At 43.5% G+C, this 14,099-nt stretch overlaps 1 protein-coding gene across 1 annotated transcript in view; it reads right to left on the bottom strand.

Annotated features, from left to right (window-relative positions):
- The window catches only part of LOC140849731 (uncharacterized), a 264,604-nt gene that overhangs the window by 238,224 nt on the left and 12,281 nt on the right, over window positions 1–14,099 (bottom strand). The window contains exon 3 of the mRNA XM_073238073.1: window positions 3,805–4,455. Within this exon, the coding sequence (XP_073094174.1) occupies window positions 3,805–4,455 (651 nt within the window). The remainder of the gene's footprint in view (window positions 1–3,804; window positions 4,456–14,099) is intronic.

Here is a 14,099-nt window from a genome sequence, read left to right as displayed (position 1 = left end):
CACTTCTAAAATAGGGATGACAACACAACTTACCTTAAAATGTTATCGGGGAATAAAACAGGACAACATATAGGAAATGCTCCATAAATAGAAGCTATCTAGTTATAAAGGGTCATGGCAATTAAACTTAAATCTTTCCCTTAACAATTCCTCTGAGTTTCATCAGCCTTTGATTGAACCTTTCCAGTAATAACATGCTCATGCCATCCCAATGGGAACAGAATGAGGCGGAAGAATATAAAGAATGGGCATTCACCTTCCCTACTGCACAGAGAAAGACTATAGCTAGGAAGAAAGCAAAGACAGAAAATGAAAAATAAAAATAAAAACTAAGTGCCAAGTAACCACTGTTGAGGGCGGAAGGTGAGCTTTGAGATCTTTACTCCAGCACACATTATTAGAGTGACCTTAAGCAAATCACTTAAACTCTCTAAACCTTAATTTCTAATCTGTAGAAATATGGTTGTTAACATCTGTATCATGAAGCAATTAGGAGGATAGCTGTGATCATGTGTATTATGCCCTTAGAACAATGCCTGGCCCAGAGTAAGTAACAAATATACAGTGTAAACAAAATGTATAAATTAAAATAAAGCCATAGTTGCAGTTGGGCAGCAATACTGGTGAGACAAAGAACAGAATGTGCAAATAAGTAGAATACACATGAGGTACGGCAGTTCAGGAGACCACATCTACACACAGCAGCACGGGATTGAACATCCCTTTTCTGCAGAGCCAGACGTGTTCTTCCTAAATGACGACAGAGGATGGCAGGATTAAAAATGCAAGTTTGTAGACTGAAGAAAGAGGAGCCTGGAAGGAGAAAAACACAATTGCCTCTGATTATATAATTCTCCTGCCACTTCCTGTCCTGGAACCAGATCCCATGACTGACCATCTCTAAGGCACAAAGCAAAGCAAGACTGTGGTTGGAGGTGGTGGGGGGCAGGTTCACACATGTCAGAGCTTACTGGGAAGGAAGCAATGCCAGGGCCACACTCCATCCATCCTAGCATATACAACACACAAGTAGGACCTGCTAGGTGTGAAACTACCTGCCAATGTGCTTATAATGTCAACCTTTCTAGGCATCAGAACACAGCAAGCCCACTCTTTCTGCAGGAGCTCTGCCTCAGTGTGGCACAAACATTCCAAGACTCCAGCCCAGTGCTCAGGGCGCCAGCATGACTAAGATAAACTTGTTATCCTCTGCTTTTTTCTTAAAACTTAAAAATTCTTTCTCAAAGTCTGGGTTTGTAAAGTTAACTATTACAAAGAAAAAGGAAAGGAAGGGTTAACAAAATGATCCTGAAGACACTGTGTTTCACGTGTACACCATCTGTCCTTCGCCTCTGATGATGACGCAGCAGGACACACACTGGAGTTGTTTTTCAACCACAGTGACTTTCTGCCCCTGGGTACTCCATAACCAGTCACCCACTCTCCCTGTCAGACAACTACAAACACATAAGTCAGGATTCAGTACTCTTTCAGGCAGTATCTCCTCTGTGAAAACCTAATTGGCCTGTGTAAGAAGAAACTATATTCTTGGCCACCTTCTAACCAAAATGAAGCTAATAAGCCATTCATTATGAAAACATCCATCTCTTCTCTTGATCTCCCTGAAACTAAACATAGCCTCTAAAGTTAAAATTGGAGTATTTAGTGGAAATGAAAAGCTGCCTAAAATTTTCTCATATCCTAGCACTTCCACTTTTAGGAAAGAAATATTTAGAAAGGTTTACAAAAATGGTTCTTAAACATCAATCGTCATCCCAGATGTAGAGAGCTCTATTACTGCTTCTTCATTTATGAGTAAGAGTGGGTTGAAGGGGTTATTGCCTGAGAGGAAATCATCCTCAAAACATACTCATCTCTTTGGGCACAGATGAGATATGGGTGATCACTTAAGTCCTCCAGCAAGTCTGATTAAAAGTGATACACTGATGGAGTGTTTTGGTTCATTCATCCAACACTGATCAATCACTTGGAGAAAGGAAGGAGCAGATGCTTGAGTAGCTCCTGCATCTAGATGGGTAGAAAACACCAAGCAAGATGCAAGGAGTCTCCAAAGGCTGCAGGAATTCCCCCGCCCTGGAGCTCTTCAAAGACAAAACAGCCACTCATTTTCTTTATTGTCTACATATGTCTCAGACTAGTTTTTAAAGCCCTTTACAACCAGCAATGATTAGGAACCAGTTATACTAAGAGATCAAGGTGGAGTATCTATTGGCTGGAGGATAAAACAGGCAGGAATTTACAACCAAAACGCAGTACATACAAACTAAAATCACCTGGTATGGGTTTCGGTAGTTCAAGAACACAAATCCAAACACAAGTAAAGAAAAAGCCAAAGAGAAATATAATTTTAAAGGAATATCTCAAGGTCTCGGTATAATCCCAAATGCTGCCTAACATTTACATCACAGAGAAGCAAGTGGGCAGCGCTGTTACCTGCCAAAGGAGACAGCTAATTTAGCCGCAGGCCTGGAAAACTTGACTTTTGGGGCTTATTACTTTCTAGATTTCAGGCTGCCAAGTGTCCCAGCATTTCCGTCTGGTTTCTCCCAGTCTGCTCTTGTTTTCCCAGCTCCTCTTCATTGCCTATTAATGGGATCCCCCTGCTTAACACCTAATTAGTCACACCTCGGGGGTTATGGGTTTGGCAATCTGAGCTCCAAAATCAAAGGAACCCTTGTGACCATAGGCCCTCATAAGATAAGAACATCTACAGTTGCCAAAGGTGAGAGAGCCTCACAGGCAGCCAGGGAAGAGCTCGTTTGAATACTGAAGCGGCGCCCGGCTGAAGGACGAGCACCTGCGTCCCTGAGAGGAGATAACAAGTTCTCCCTCCCGCCAGTCAAGAAGTGCGGACAGAGAGAGCAGAGGCAGGTCCTGGAGCAGCCTGAGGCTGGCAGAGAGAGCTGTCAGGCCCCAGGCGGTGAGGAGCGCCCTGCCGGCGCCCAGGGCAGCACTGGTTAACGGCGCCCCCACCCCACCCACAGCTGCTGGTCCGGCCTGGCTGTCAGGCGGTCTGCTGGGGAGGGTGCGTAGGGACAGACAAAGGGCACAGTCTGTTCCCGCTTAGAGGCAAGCGGGGAACTGTGCAGGGTGAAGCTGATCCCACTGGCTGTCTATGAAACGGGATGCCACCACTCCCCAGGAAGACAAGCCAGGCAGCCTTCTCACAAGAGACTCGTTGCCGAGATGCTTAAGCAGCAGCAACGCCACCTCAGACAGGGGCGAGCAATTGATGGCACCTTCCTTCGGAACGGCCATTCCTTCGCTTGATTTGGCAAATTCCATTTTAACTCTTCTCATCCCTGATGTAACTCCCTCAACAGCAGCAATTAATAACTCCAATGGAGTTCCTGGTACACTGGAGGTTGGGGAGAGGGGAGTTGGAGGAGGTAGGAAGGTAGAAATCTTATCAGTTAATTTTTTGTTTTTTCAGATTAAAAGGAATATAGGAAGAAACAAAGTAGGTAGCAAAGAGGGACTGCAGCCTACTGCTAGTTTTCAGACACTCCTGGCATTTTAGGTAAAGAACAACTCGCCGAACTCGTCCAGATTGACAGAAAACGTGTTCACCTGTCAACTAGGGAAGAAAAATCGATTCATTGAGGTCCAGGGTAAGAATCCAGGGGTTCCAGTCTCCTTCACGGCACCTCTCCCCAAACTTCCAGGTGGAAAGCTGTTAAGTGAGGCTGTACAAGTGTTGACTCCCGGGGACCCCAGGGCCCCGGTCAAGGGTCCACCGCCCCCGCACACGGCCATCGCTGCGGGGACACACCCTCCACCTACCTCAAACATGGGAGAGGCGCCCTTGCTCGGCAACGTGCAGCCCAGGAGCTCGGCAAGAAACTTTGCCATATACGAGCAGTGAGACGGGATCTCCCTCCAAGCGCTGGGTCCGTCCTTCCCCGGCGCAGGAGTCCGAGCGGCGAGGTCCTGCCCGCAGCTGGCGGGCCAGCGCGGCCCGGGGCTCGGGGCTGCCCCACAGCGGCCGGGGACGAGCGCGGCGGGCGGACGGGGGGAGCGTGCCTGCAGCCCGGCCGCCGCAGCCCCGCGGGGCGAGGTGCGCGCAGCTCGACCGCCGACCGAGCCTCCCGCGCCCGGGAGCCGGGGCACCGCGGTCTGCGCTAGCCTTTCCCGCTGAATGTCACTATTACCATAGTAAAGGGAAGGGCCCCGCCGAGGGGGTGGCGGGAGGGCCAACAGCGCTGCAGACGGGCGGCCACGCGCGGGCAAGGGCAGTCGGCGGGCGGAGCGCCGAGGCGCAGCCACCGGCCTGGCCTGGCGCAGCCCAACCCGGGGCGCCGACCCTCCAGCGAGTCCGCCCGGCTGGGGCCGAGGCCTTGAGCTCCTCGGGAGGGCTGGAGGCGAAGGTGGGGGAGGCCCTGCTGCTGGGGGACAGCCAGGATGACCCACTTCCCAGGTTTCCTCTCCTCTGCGCTAACGGAGGTGGAAAAGGCGGCTGCCTCAGGCCACTGACACCGGGTGAGCTCCAGCTGCCAGGAGAGCGCTTCCCAGAGGGGCTCCCCACCGGCCCGCGCCGGCCGCACCTCCCCGTGGGAAAGGCGAAAGGCTGCCGAAGCCTGGGAGGAGGGACTCCCACTCGTGTTCTCACATTAACCCCTGCTACTGAATGGGGCAGGCACAGGGACACCCCAGAAGAGGAAAGGTGATTTTCTAGGCTCAGGGGCTGGGCCAGAAAGGCTCCGAGTCAGAGTCGCAGCTCCCTCCATGGCCTTGGCTGTTGCAGAGGGTGGGGGTGGGGCGAGGACAGGTACGGCCAGGAGAGTGCTACAGACAGGTGTGGCCCTGTCTTTCTTTCCAAACGTATCAGGCTTGTCTTTTAATAAGGGAGATACTTTGAGGACACAAGGCCTGCGTTGTACGTTTATTTTGCACTCCTATAGCTGTACATCTCAAACTTTAGTGTGCATACGAATAACCTGGAGGAGCTTGTTTAAAACCAAAAGTTCTGGGGCCCAACTCCCAGTATTTCTAGTTCAGAAGGTTTGGGACGACCTCAGGATCTGCTTTTTTACTAGGCACCCCAAGAGATTCTGATGCAGGCGGTACCCAGGATGGATTTTGAGAAACAATGCCCTTCAGTGTCAAATCCAGAGGTCAACACATACAAGAAATGCAAAAGCATTAGATTGGTAACAGACAGAGACCATAGAGGAAGTTTGTCAAATCACCTAACTTTATAGGCAAGGAAGAACTAGAAAACTTTGTGATAGTTCATCAATTCACATTGTATTAGAGACACTGCAGGCATACAGGAGCACTCTGTAAATACTTGTTTGAGTGAAGGAATAGAAGAATTGTTGACTAGATGGTGAAGAATAGCTTGGTCCAGATTTCCTAATTCTCACTCCAAAATTCTAGCTGGTACTGCAAATTAACTGAATTTAGAGAATAAAGTGGGAAGGAGAGGTACTAAACTGTATCAGCTCAGTGCTTCTCAACTTTTTCAGAAAAATATTTTTCACAGTAAATACAGCCCATGAAATATTCAGGTTTGTTATAATATAAAAGGACCTACTCCCATGAGTAAAACTAATGCTCTAAGTGTGGTCCCTTCATCTAGAACCCCCTGCAATAGCATCAGATACCCCAGCAGCAAAATTAAGAAATGTTCCAGCTAAGTGCCCTCTGGTCTACACTTAAAAGAGAAGGAAAACTAAAATGCAATGAGTGCCTACAAATGTCTCAGGCACAGTGTTGCTAGGTTAGAGCACCAGCTCTGGGGACAGACTACCTCAATTTAAATTCCACTTCTGATATTTAATAGCTGTGTGACTTCTTTGTGCTTCCTATTCCTCCTCTGCAAAATGGGTATAATAGTAAAAGAGCTACTACACACAGTTTGTATTAATTTCCTATGCTATCACAGCTTTGCATCCTAAAACAACAACCATTTGTTATCTCATACTCTGTGGGTTAGAAGTCTGGGGGTGCTCAACTGGGTTCTCTGCTGAGGACCTCCCAAAGCTGATACCAAGACTCAGGCAGCCAAGTTCTTATCTGGAGGCTCTGAGAAGAATATACTTCCAAACTCAGAATGCTGGCAGAATCTAGTTCCTTGCACCTGTAGGTCTGAGGTCCTTGTTTCATTGTTGGTTGTCAGCCAAGGGCCCACCCTCTTCTCTTGGAGGCTGCCCGAGCTCCTTCTCATGTGACCCATTCACAAAGTAGCAATGGCATCAAGTCCTTCCCACACTTCACATCTCTCTGACTTCTTTTGCCAAAAGCCAGAGAAAGTGTTTTGCTTTAAAGGGGCTCATGTGATTATATGATTATAATATCTAGACCCACCTTGATAATCTTCTTATCCTAAGGTCAACTGATTAGTCATTTAATTACATCTTCAAAGTCCTATTTGCCACAGAATGTAACATAATCACAGAAGTAACACCAGAAGTGAAAGCCATGAGAGCTCTGGAATCCAGCTCACTATGTGATGATTTTGAGATAAATAAATGTATGCATTTTAAGGACTTAGAACAGTGTTTTATTTGGTGATACTCATAATAACTCAATAAGGGTTAGATGGTTTTTTTCCTGCTTATGACACCTAATTTGACTGTCATTACAAGTCTATAATACTTTAAAGGAGAAAAACTGAGCATCAAATAATTATCCAACACCAGACAGCAGGTTAATGGCAGGACCAGGAAGCAAACCTAGAACAGCTGCCAATCAACTCTGTGCTTTTGCAATTACATGATATTACATCATGGAAGGCTGGCAAAGGACAGGTAATATTCATTTGGGGGAGTGAGACTTGAGATAGCATGTGGTAATGAGGAGTGGAAAGAATATTTACAGATAGTCACTTGCCATATGTGAGTAATTTATGGTTTAGATGCAAGGGAGGCTGTACTAATACTAACTTAAGCAAGAAAGTCTTTAACTTAACTGGTGATTTTTAGTGAGCAGAGATATTTTCATGTGATGATATTCATCTTAAGAGGCTATACATTCACTTGTGATCTAGACTTTTACTTTGAAGAGTTCTTCTCCATGCCTCTGCCCCTCTGCCATCTTGTATCTTGCGTGGCAAGAGGAAATAACATTTTTGAAGGGTAGCCACCATTCACCCTGCCTTGATAACAAGAACATTGGCCAGAACTTCTCCAGGGCCTGTGCAGGCCCGAATCATTATCACACCTATTTCCTGCTGTCTAGAACCAAAAAAGAAAACCAACAAAATAAATAAATAATCTTAGTATCTCTGGCCCTCCCCTATTAAGGACACTGACCATGGCATTGCTCAGTAGAAGAGTTGTTCATACACTTTGACCCAATATTTCTATTTCTAAAATATATCCTAAGAAAATAATCAGAGAATCACTTGAAGAGTATAACATTTAAAATACTTTCATGCCTGTAGGGGTGAGTGTCCTTTTTACTGACACAGTAACAATCATGGTTAAAAGAGCACAACTGGAGTGAGGCTGCCTGGGTTTGAATTCTGGCTACGCTAAGTACCTGCTGAGATCTTAGGCAAATCAATTCTTTAAGCCTCTGTTTCCTTATCTGTAAAATAGGGATTATAAATAACACCTACTGTGTAAGAATTTAATTAGTTAACACTATTATACTAACCTATGAGAATGATTATTTTACTAATATATATTTATATAATTAATGGATCTAGGTAGTTTAACCATCTTTGTCACAAGCATTTTCACTGCATAATTGGCTGTAAGGCAATTCTGCTGTAAAAGATAAAATCATGAAAAATGAAAGAGGAACATTCTTTAAGAAGGACATTGAAACATGAAAAATGAACAACAAAATTAAAAAGACTTAATTGTGAAATAAGTATTTGAATACATTCGAAATGCATAGTGTTGATTCATGGCAATTCTGCATAAACTACTGATTTTATGTTTTTGCTTGTTGATTCATCTCCCCACTTGCATTGCACTTTCTTTTTTGCTAAAATTTTTTCCTTCATTAACAGAGGTATCTGTTTCCAAATACTGGGATGCATATTTGTAACTGTATTGCATTATAAAAGCTTTCTACACTGTCATTTGTTCTTGGCATATTGCCACGTATCTGTTGAAAGAAGTTCTTTGGGAAATGTGGGTTCAAAACTCTGCACCACTGTATAAACCATTGCAGCGACTAAGGTTTATATAATACAAAAATCAATTACTGCATCAATGCAGAAGTGAAACCAAACTTTCAAACAAACCAAACTGTCAACCAGTTACTTTTTTAATCTTCTATGGCAAAACTGCCTCATGGCCAGTTAGTTATGTGGGAAATTGCTTGGGGCAAAGGTATCTATTGCAAATGCTATGGCAAAAATACCAGATACAGTAATTAATAATTAATATAGTAATACAAATAAAGTGCCTAGTTCATATTTAGTAATGGTAATAGATGTTAGCTGATAGAGGAAGAGGGTTATGATTGACTTCTGGCTCCCAGATTGTCACAGAGTACTCAACAAAAATTGACTGAATAGATGGATGGATGGACAAATGAGCAAAGATATTTTTGCTGCATTATAAAACCAAAATTTGTAAACTACCTAAAGTGTAACAACAGAAGATAGGTTTGAAACATCGTGGTTCATAAATATAGTCAGCATTAAGTATGTTTTTAAAGAATACTGACAACCCTGTGATATGTCCATTATATAACATTGGTGGGAAACAGCATATAGCACATGTTGTATGTGCTAACTTTGTAAAATGTTTAGATGTATACATAGGAAGAAAATGGAAGGAAAGACACTAAGAGGCAATAATAATTCTCTCTGGGTGATAAAATAATGAATAATTTTTATTTTCTTCTTTACACATTTCTGAATTTTCTATTTTTTGCAGTGAACCTAAACACACCACCAATTGTTAATCTTAGCTGATATAAGATCTTATCCCTTTAAAAAAGCATTTAGAATGGCCCAGTTAACACAACTACATCTACTACACTGCTATTTGTCCTAAGGAATCTGTCTGTAAGGCGGTTTCACTGAATATCATCCAAACTGGGTTTTAAAGACATCTACCTTTACTCAAGAGCTAACAGTCTAGTTATCAACAATAGACATGACCCTGGGGTTGGCAGAGTCATAAGAAGCAAATATAATCCATTTTTATAGCTTACCTATTTTCTCATTTAGTTTGGAAGCTCATGTAGAAGTTAAAGAATAAAGTTCTGGAAATGATCATTTGCCCAGAATGAGTAATAATCTATGTCTGCCAAGCCATAAAGAATACTGTTTTCTCCACCAACAAACGAATGGATAAAGAAAAGTGGTATATATACATGCAATGGAATATTATTCAGCCATAAAAAAGAATGAAACCTTGCCATTTGCAAAAATATGTATGGACCTTGGGGGCATTATAAATAAAAAGACAAAAACACAAAGCTCAAAGATACAGAGAACAGATTGGTAGTTGCCAGAAGCAGGAGGTTGGGGTGGGCAAAATGGGTAAAGGGGATCGAAATGTACAAAACTTCCAGTTATAAATTAATAAGTCATGAAGATGTAATGTAAAGCATGGTACCTATGGTTAATAATACTTTATAACATTTGAAAGTTGCTAAGAGCAAACCATAAAAGTTCTCATCACAGGAAAAAAAATTATGAATGGTGACAGATGTTAAGTAGACTTATTGTGATCATTTTGCAATATATACAAATATCAAATCATTGTGTTATACAGCTGAAACTAATATAATGTTGTATATCAATTATACCTCAATAAAAAATAAGAACACAAGAAATAAAGAATACTACTTTCATTTACCCTGATTCTTTTGTGACTCTCAGGAGAGCTAGTGAGGCAGTTACTGTAAGTACTGTATTTCAGTATGGTCAAAAACAGAGCAGTGCAGTTAATCAACTACCCCAACTAATTATCATCTATGCAACACATGAATTACCACTTCTCAAAAAATTAGGTTATCATAAGTAGCAATTAACACTGAAACTCTCCTGAATGTTTCATAATTCTTTGATGATTGAGAAGACACTTCAGTGTCTCTCAGGGTGTCTGCTTTGCCAGCATAAAAAGCATTTATCCCCGTAGGATGGATGAGAGGAAATGCTGGTTGATAGGAATTTTCAGTTGAGAGAAACACAAGCAAGCCAGGTTTTACTATGTTTACAAGGCTGAATGCATGTCTATTGAGCTCTTTCAGCACCTCCTGAGAAAGGCACTCTATTTGTCTGAGATGCTATAATTATTATTCTACAGGAATACAATGGTAGCATTCTATTTTGCAACAAAGAAAATTAGATTACAAGTTATCCTACAACCCTCCCTCCTCCCAGCTAAACTCACACACCGCACAGAGTTACAATGATGCCAATTAAATCTTTTCATGCACTGTATGTTCCTTTGGCTTTTGATGATCTGAATGGATTTCATATCAAATAGCAACTACTGGCAGCAATCAAAACAATTTTGGGGGAAAATAGTTCCATCTTCTGTGTTGGAGTAATGCTATGGATTTAAACTTTGTATTTGCCTCACTTCCTTTTTAGTACAAGTGAGCCTGTGGCTTCTGGCTTGGCCCCCGTTCTGCCTTACAAAGAAGGTGGGCAGGAAAATCTAATATACACTAGGCTTTTCCCATCACTAGTTGCTAGAAGCCCATTTCCATCAAAAAGACAGTGTCTTTAAGAATTAAGTCCAATCCACCTCTTCTCCCCAACCAATCCCCACCGAACCTCACAGAATCAGAGGCACAGAGAGGTTAAGGTTTTTGTCCAAGTTTACACAGCTGGTATATTGGCAGAGCAGGGCACAGATTCTAAACCCCCTGATAGCCCACACTCTTTCCATCCAAGCATTTCCTCAGTGCTCATTGTGTGAAATTCCACACCTTCTCAAAATCATTCCAAGGCAGAGATTTTGCTTGACAATAGCACTTGTGTCTGAGCTAGGTGCAAAAGAAAAGACAGAAGTGAGTGGGGGGGTTAGAGAGGGAGAGAGAGAGAGAGAGAGAGAGAGAGAGAGAGAGAGAGAGAGAGAGAGAGAGAGAGAGAGAAAGGAGGGAAGGAGGGAGGAAGGGAGAAAAAGCCAGTATCCTGTCCTCAAGGTCCCACTCCCAAGTCACAGCCAAGCTTATTCCCCTGATGTTGGAATTTGGAGTTTCAGTCCTGGCACAGTGAGCTGCCAAGATCTATTTATTTGAAAATCTATAATGGGGCTCTCTGGACATATCTTTGCAGGATATTTGAAGCTGATGGCCAGAGGCTCTTTAATGAGCAAAGAGACACACCTGATACTTCCAGCCCTGCCCTGTCCATCCAATGGGAAGAAGACATATCCTATGTGGTAAAGATTCAAGGTTTAGGGCAATGTAATTGGCTGATTCTCACAGAAGGATGTTGGGCTGTTTGAGGAGTTAAGTCATTCAGCATGACACCAATCATCTTCCAACTTGTATTATGACTCATGAGAGAGGTACAGCCTAGAGAAATTGAATCAATAAATGGAAAAGTTGCTATATTATGGGTGTGATAGGAGACTAAGAGAATAAGCTATGCCTACCCCCAGTTTGGGGCTTAATAAAAGAGACGTTATGCCTGTGAGAAAGAGCCTGGCTCATCATGGCGGTGGTGCCAGTGCCTGGGTCAGCACTGATGACCATGAGGGCACTGATGTGCACAGCAACAAAACCCACGCTGGCATGAAGGCTATGCCACACCCTGAGGAACAGAGGCTCAAGGGTGGAGAGCTGGAGTTCACTTGGGAAAGAATGGGGCGTCCCGGAGCCCCAAGGGCAGCAGCAGGCAGCACTGCAGCCAACACCACCAGGCAAAGGGAAATGGGCCGCCCAGGGAGCAACAGTGGCCACAGAGGCCACAAACAATGGAGCAGAGAGAGGGAGCCAGCACTCCCTCTCCTGGAAGGGGCTTGAGGCAAATACCATTTTTGTTTGCATCTCATTGCTTCACATCCCTCCTTTGACTCCTCCATCATCCTAATTAGTAAGGCCCACGTTTGTGAAAGTCCACATGAAAAGCAACTGGGACAAGCGAACGGCCAGGCTCTCGGCTCTGGGCAGGAGCATGCCGCCCCACAAAGGCTGGTCCGGTTCTAGCTACCCACAGAGGCCCAGATCTGCCCTGCATTAGGTGTTCAGCGAGAACGAAGAGTTCTGGACAAGGTCACCCCTGAGGCTCCATCAGTCTCACAGCCAATACGGTTCAAAGATGACTCAAAGTCAGACCGATCTAAATCCCTAGGGGCTGAGGGGAGGAGAGGGAAAATCTAATCCTGCACCAGCCTTAACAGTTTCCATCCAACGACACCCCTCCATGAGTTCTACAGCAGACATGTATTTACACCAAAGCTTTTATAAAAAATACTGCTTTTACCTTCTTTGGGCTTTCCCCTATCAGCTCTGACTCTCAATTCCCCATGGGCAGAGGTAGGTATGTTTCTCACAACATTTTCCACAGCCAAACAGCACAAGTCATGATGTGAAATCTGCATTGCCATTTTTCTCCATCCATCATTTCTATAGTAATGACTGTAACAAGATCCAAAATGGTACTGTGGGGGGAGGGGGGGAGGGAACGGCACTGTGCTAAGCACTTTACATATATTATTATGCATTATTATATGGGATCATTTTATCAGCTCCTTCAGGTAACACTTTCATAATCCCTACTTTATAAATGAGGAATATACAGTGCACAAATATCTATTGCCTCCCCAAGGTCACATAGCTAGAAAGAGATGGAGCTTGGCCAGGCAGTCAGGCAGTCCTCCGGAGCCCACATCTTCCCCTGCATCCCATTACCGTTAGACTAGAAAGCAGCAAGGCATTGGGCTCTTTCTGCCTTCCCCTGTAGGGAGAATTAAATGCAAAATGAGTTTGAAGAGGAAGCAGTTTTTCAATATACACTGTCCGATGCAAAACAATACAAAGTTTGCTGACCAATTAAAAATGAGCAGAAATGAAGAATTTTGATCCCTCAGGCTGGCACAAGAGAATATTCCAAGTTTACTTTCCATTAGTCACTCTCTGCCCAACACTTGCTTGCTGAGTAATGCTAGGCCAGTTCCAATAGTGCTCCCACCAGATTTTCATGTAAATTAAAGAGCTTTCCAAATCTCTTGCTAAATTTCTCTAACTTATCTGAGATTTTATGTTAAGAACTCCAATTGGCTTAACTTATTTTCCTCTTTTTCAGAGCTTAAATCCCCATATGTCAATGATCTTAAGTGACACAAAGGTTCTGAGTCAAAGACACCCATCGCCCAAATAAAGTTAGCCTTACAATAAGCTGTAACTATTAGGACAGGCCCAACAACAGCCACAAGATTTCCCTTCAAGGAGAAAAGAGTTAATTTCATCATTCCAGACACCACCACTCAGAAGTAGCCTGAGAAAAATTGTTGGATATCCAAGGTCTAATCTGTCCCTATTGGGAATGACCAGCAATTTAATCCCAACCACCTCATGGGTGCATCACCAGATTTCATGGACATGGATATTTATTAGTTTCAAACATATAGTTCTATAGGTGGTACACGGAAACCAGAAAAAGGAAAAACATTTATTTTAAAATGCCAGAGGCAACAGAAAACAAAATGAAAGTAAACATAATTGTAGAGAGGGTAACCCTAGTAACCTACCCCAAAAGACAAGGGAAACACAAATGATTCAAACTAAAAGTCTTTGAAAAAAGGAAAAAGTAAAAGAAGAAGAAAAAAAAACCAGGTTCTTTGTGTTTGATTCTAGAAACATATATTATGCTCACACTGAGAGCTGGCGGGCAGATGGTGGAAGCTCATACAAGGAATATTAAATCTATTTGGAACCCTCCTGCCCTCCTGATACAACACAGCTCACGCCTAGAGGGCAAGACAATCAACACACAAATGCCTACAAATCACAGATTCTGTCACTAACTGGGAAATCCTCACTGCATCCCTGAACATAGGGAGCTCTGAATGGTTTGCCCCACCCCTCACAACAGGTCAGACAGAAGGTCAGAAAAGAAGGCCGGGCCTCTCTCTCTCCCTCTCTTTCTTTCTCTTTCTCTCTCTTTCTCTCTCTCTCTCTCTCTCTCTCTCTCTCTCTCTCTCTCTCAA

This window comes from Manis javanica, chromosome 5 (genome assembly GCF_040802235.1).
Source record: "Manis javanica isolate MJ-LG chromosome 5, MJ_LKY, whole genome shotgun sequence".
Lineage (NCBI taxonomy): Eukaryota > Metazoa > Chordata > Mammalia > Pholidota > Manidae > Manis > Manis javanica.
The sequence above is the reverse complement of the archived record's forward strand: the minus strand, read 5'-3'. Positions and strand labels throughout refer to the sequence as shown.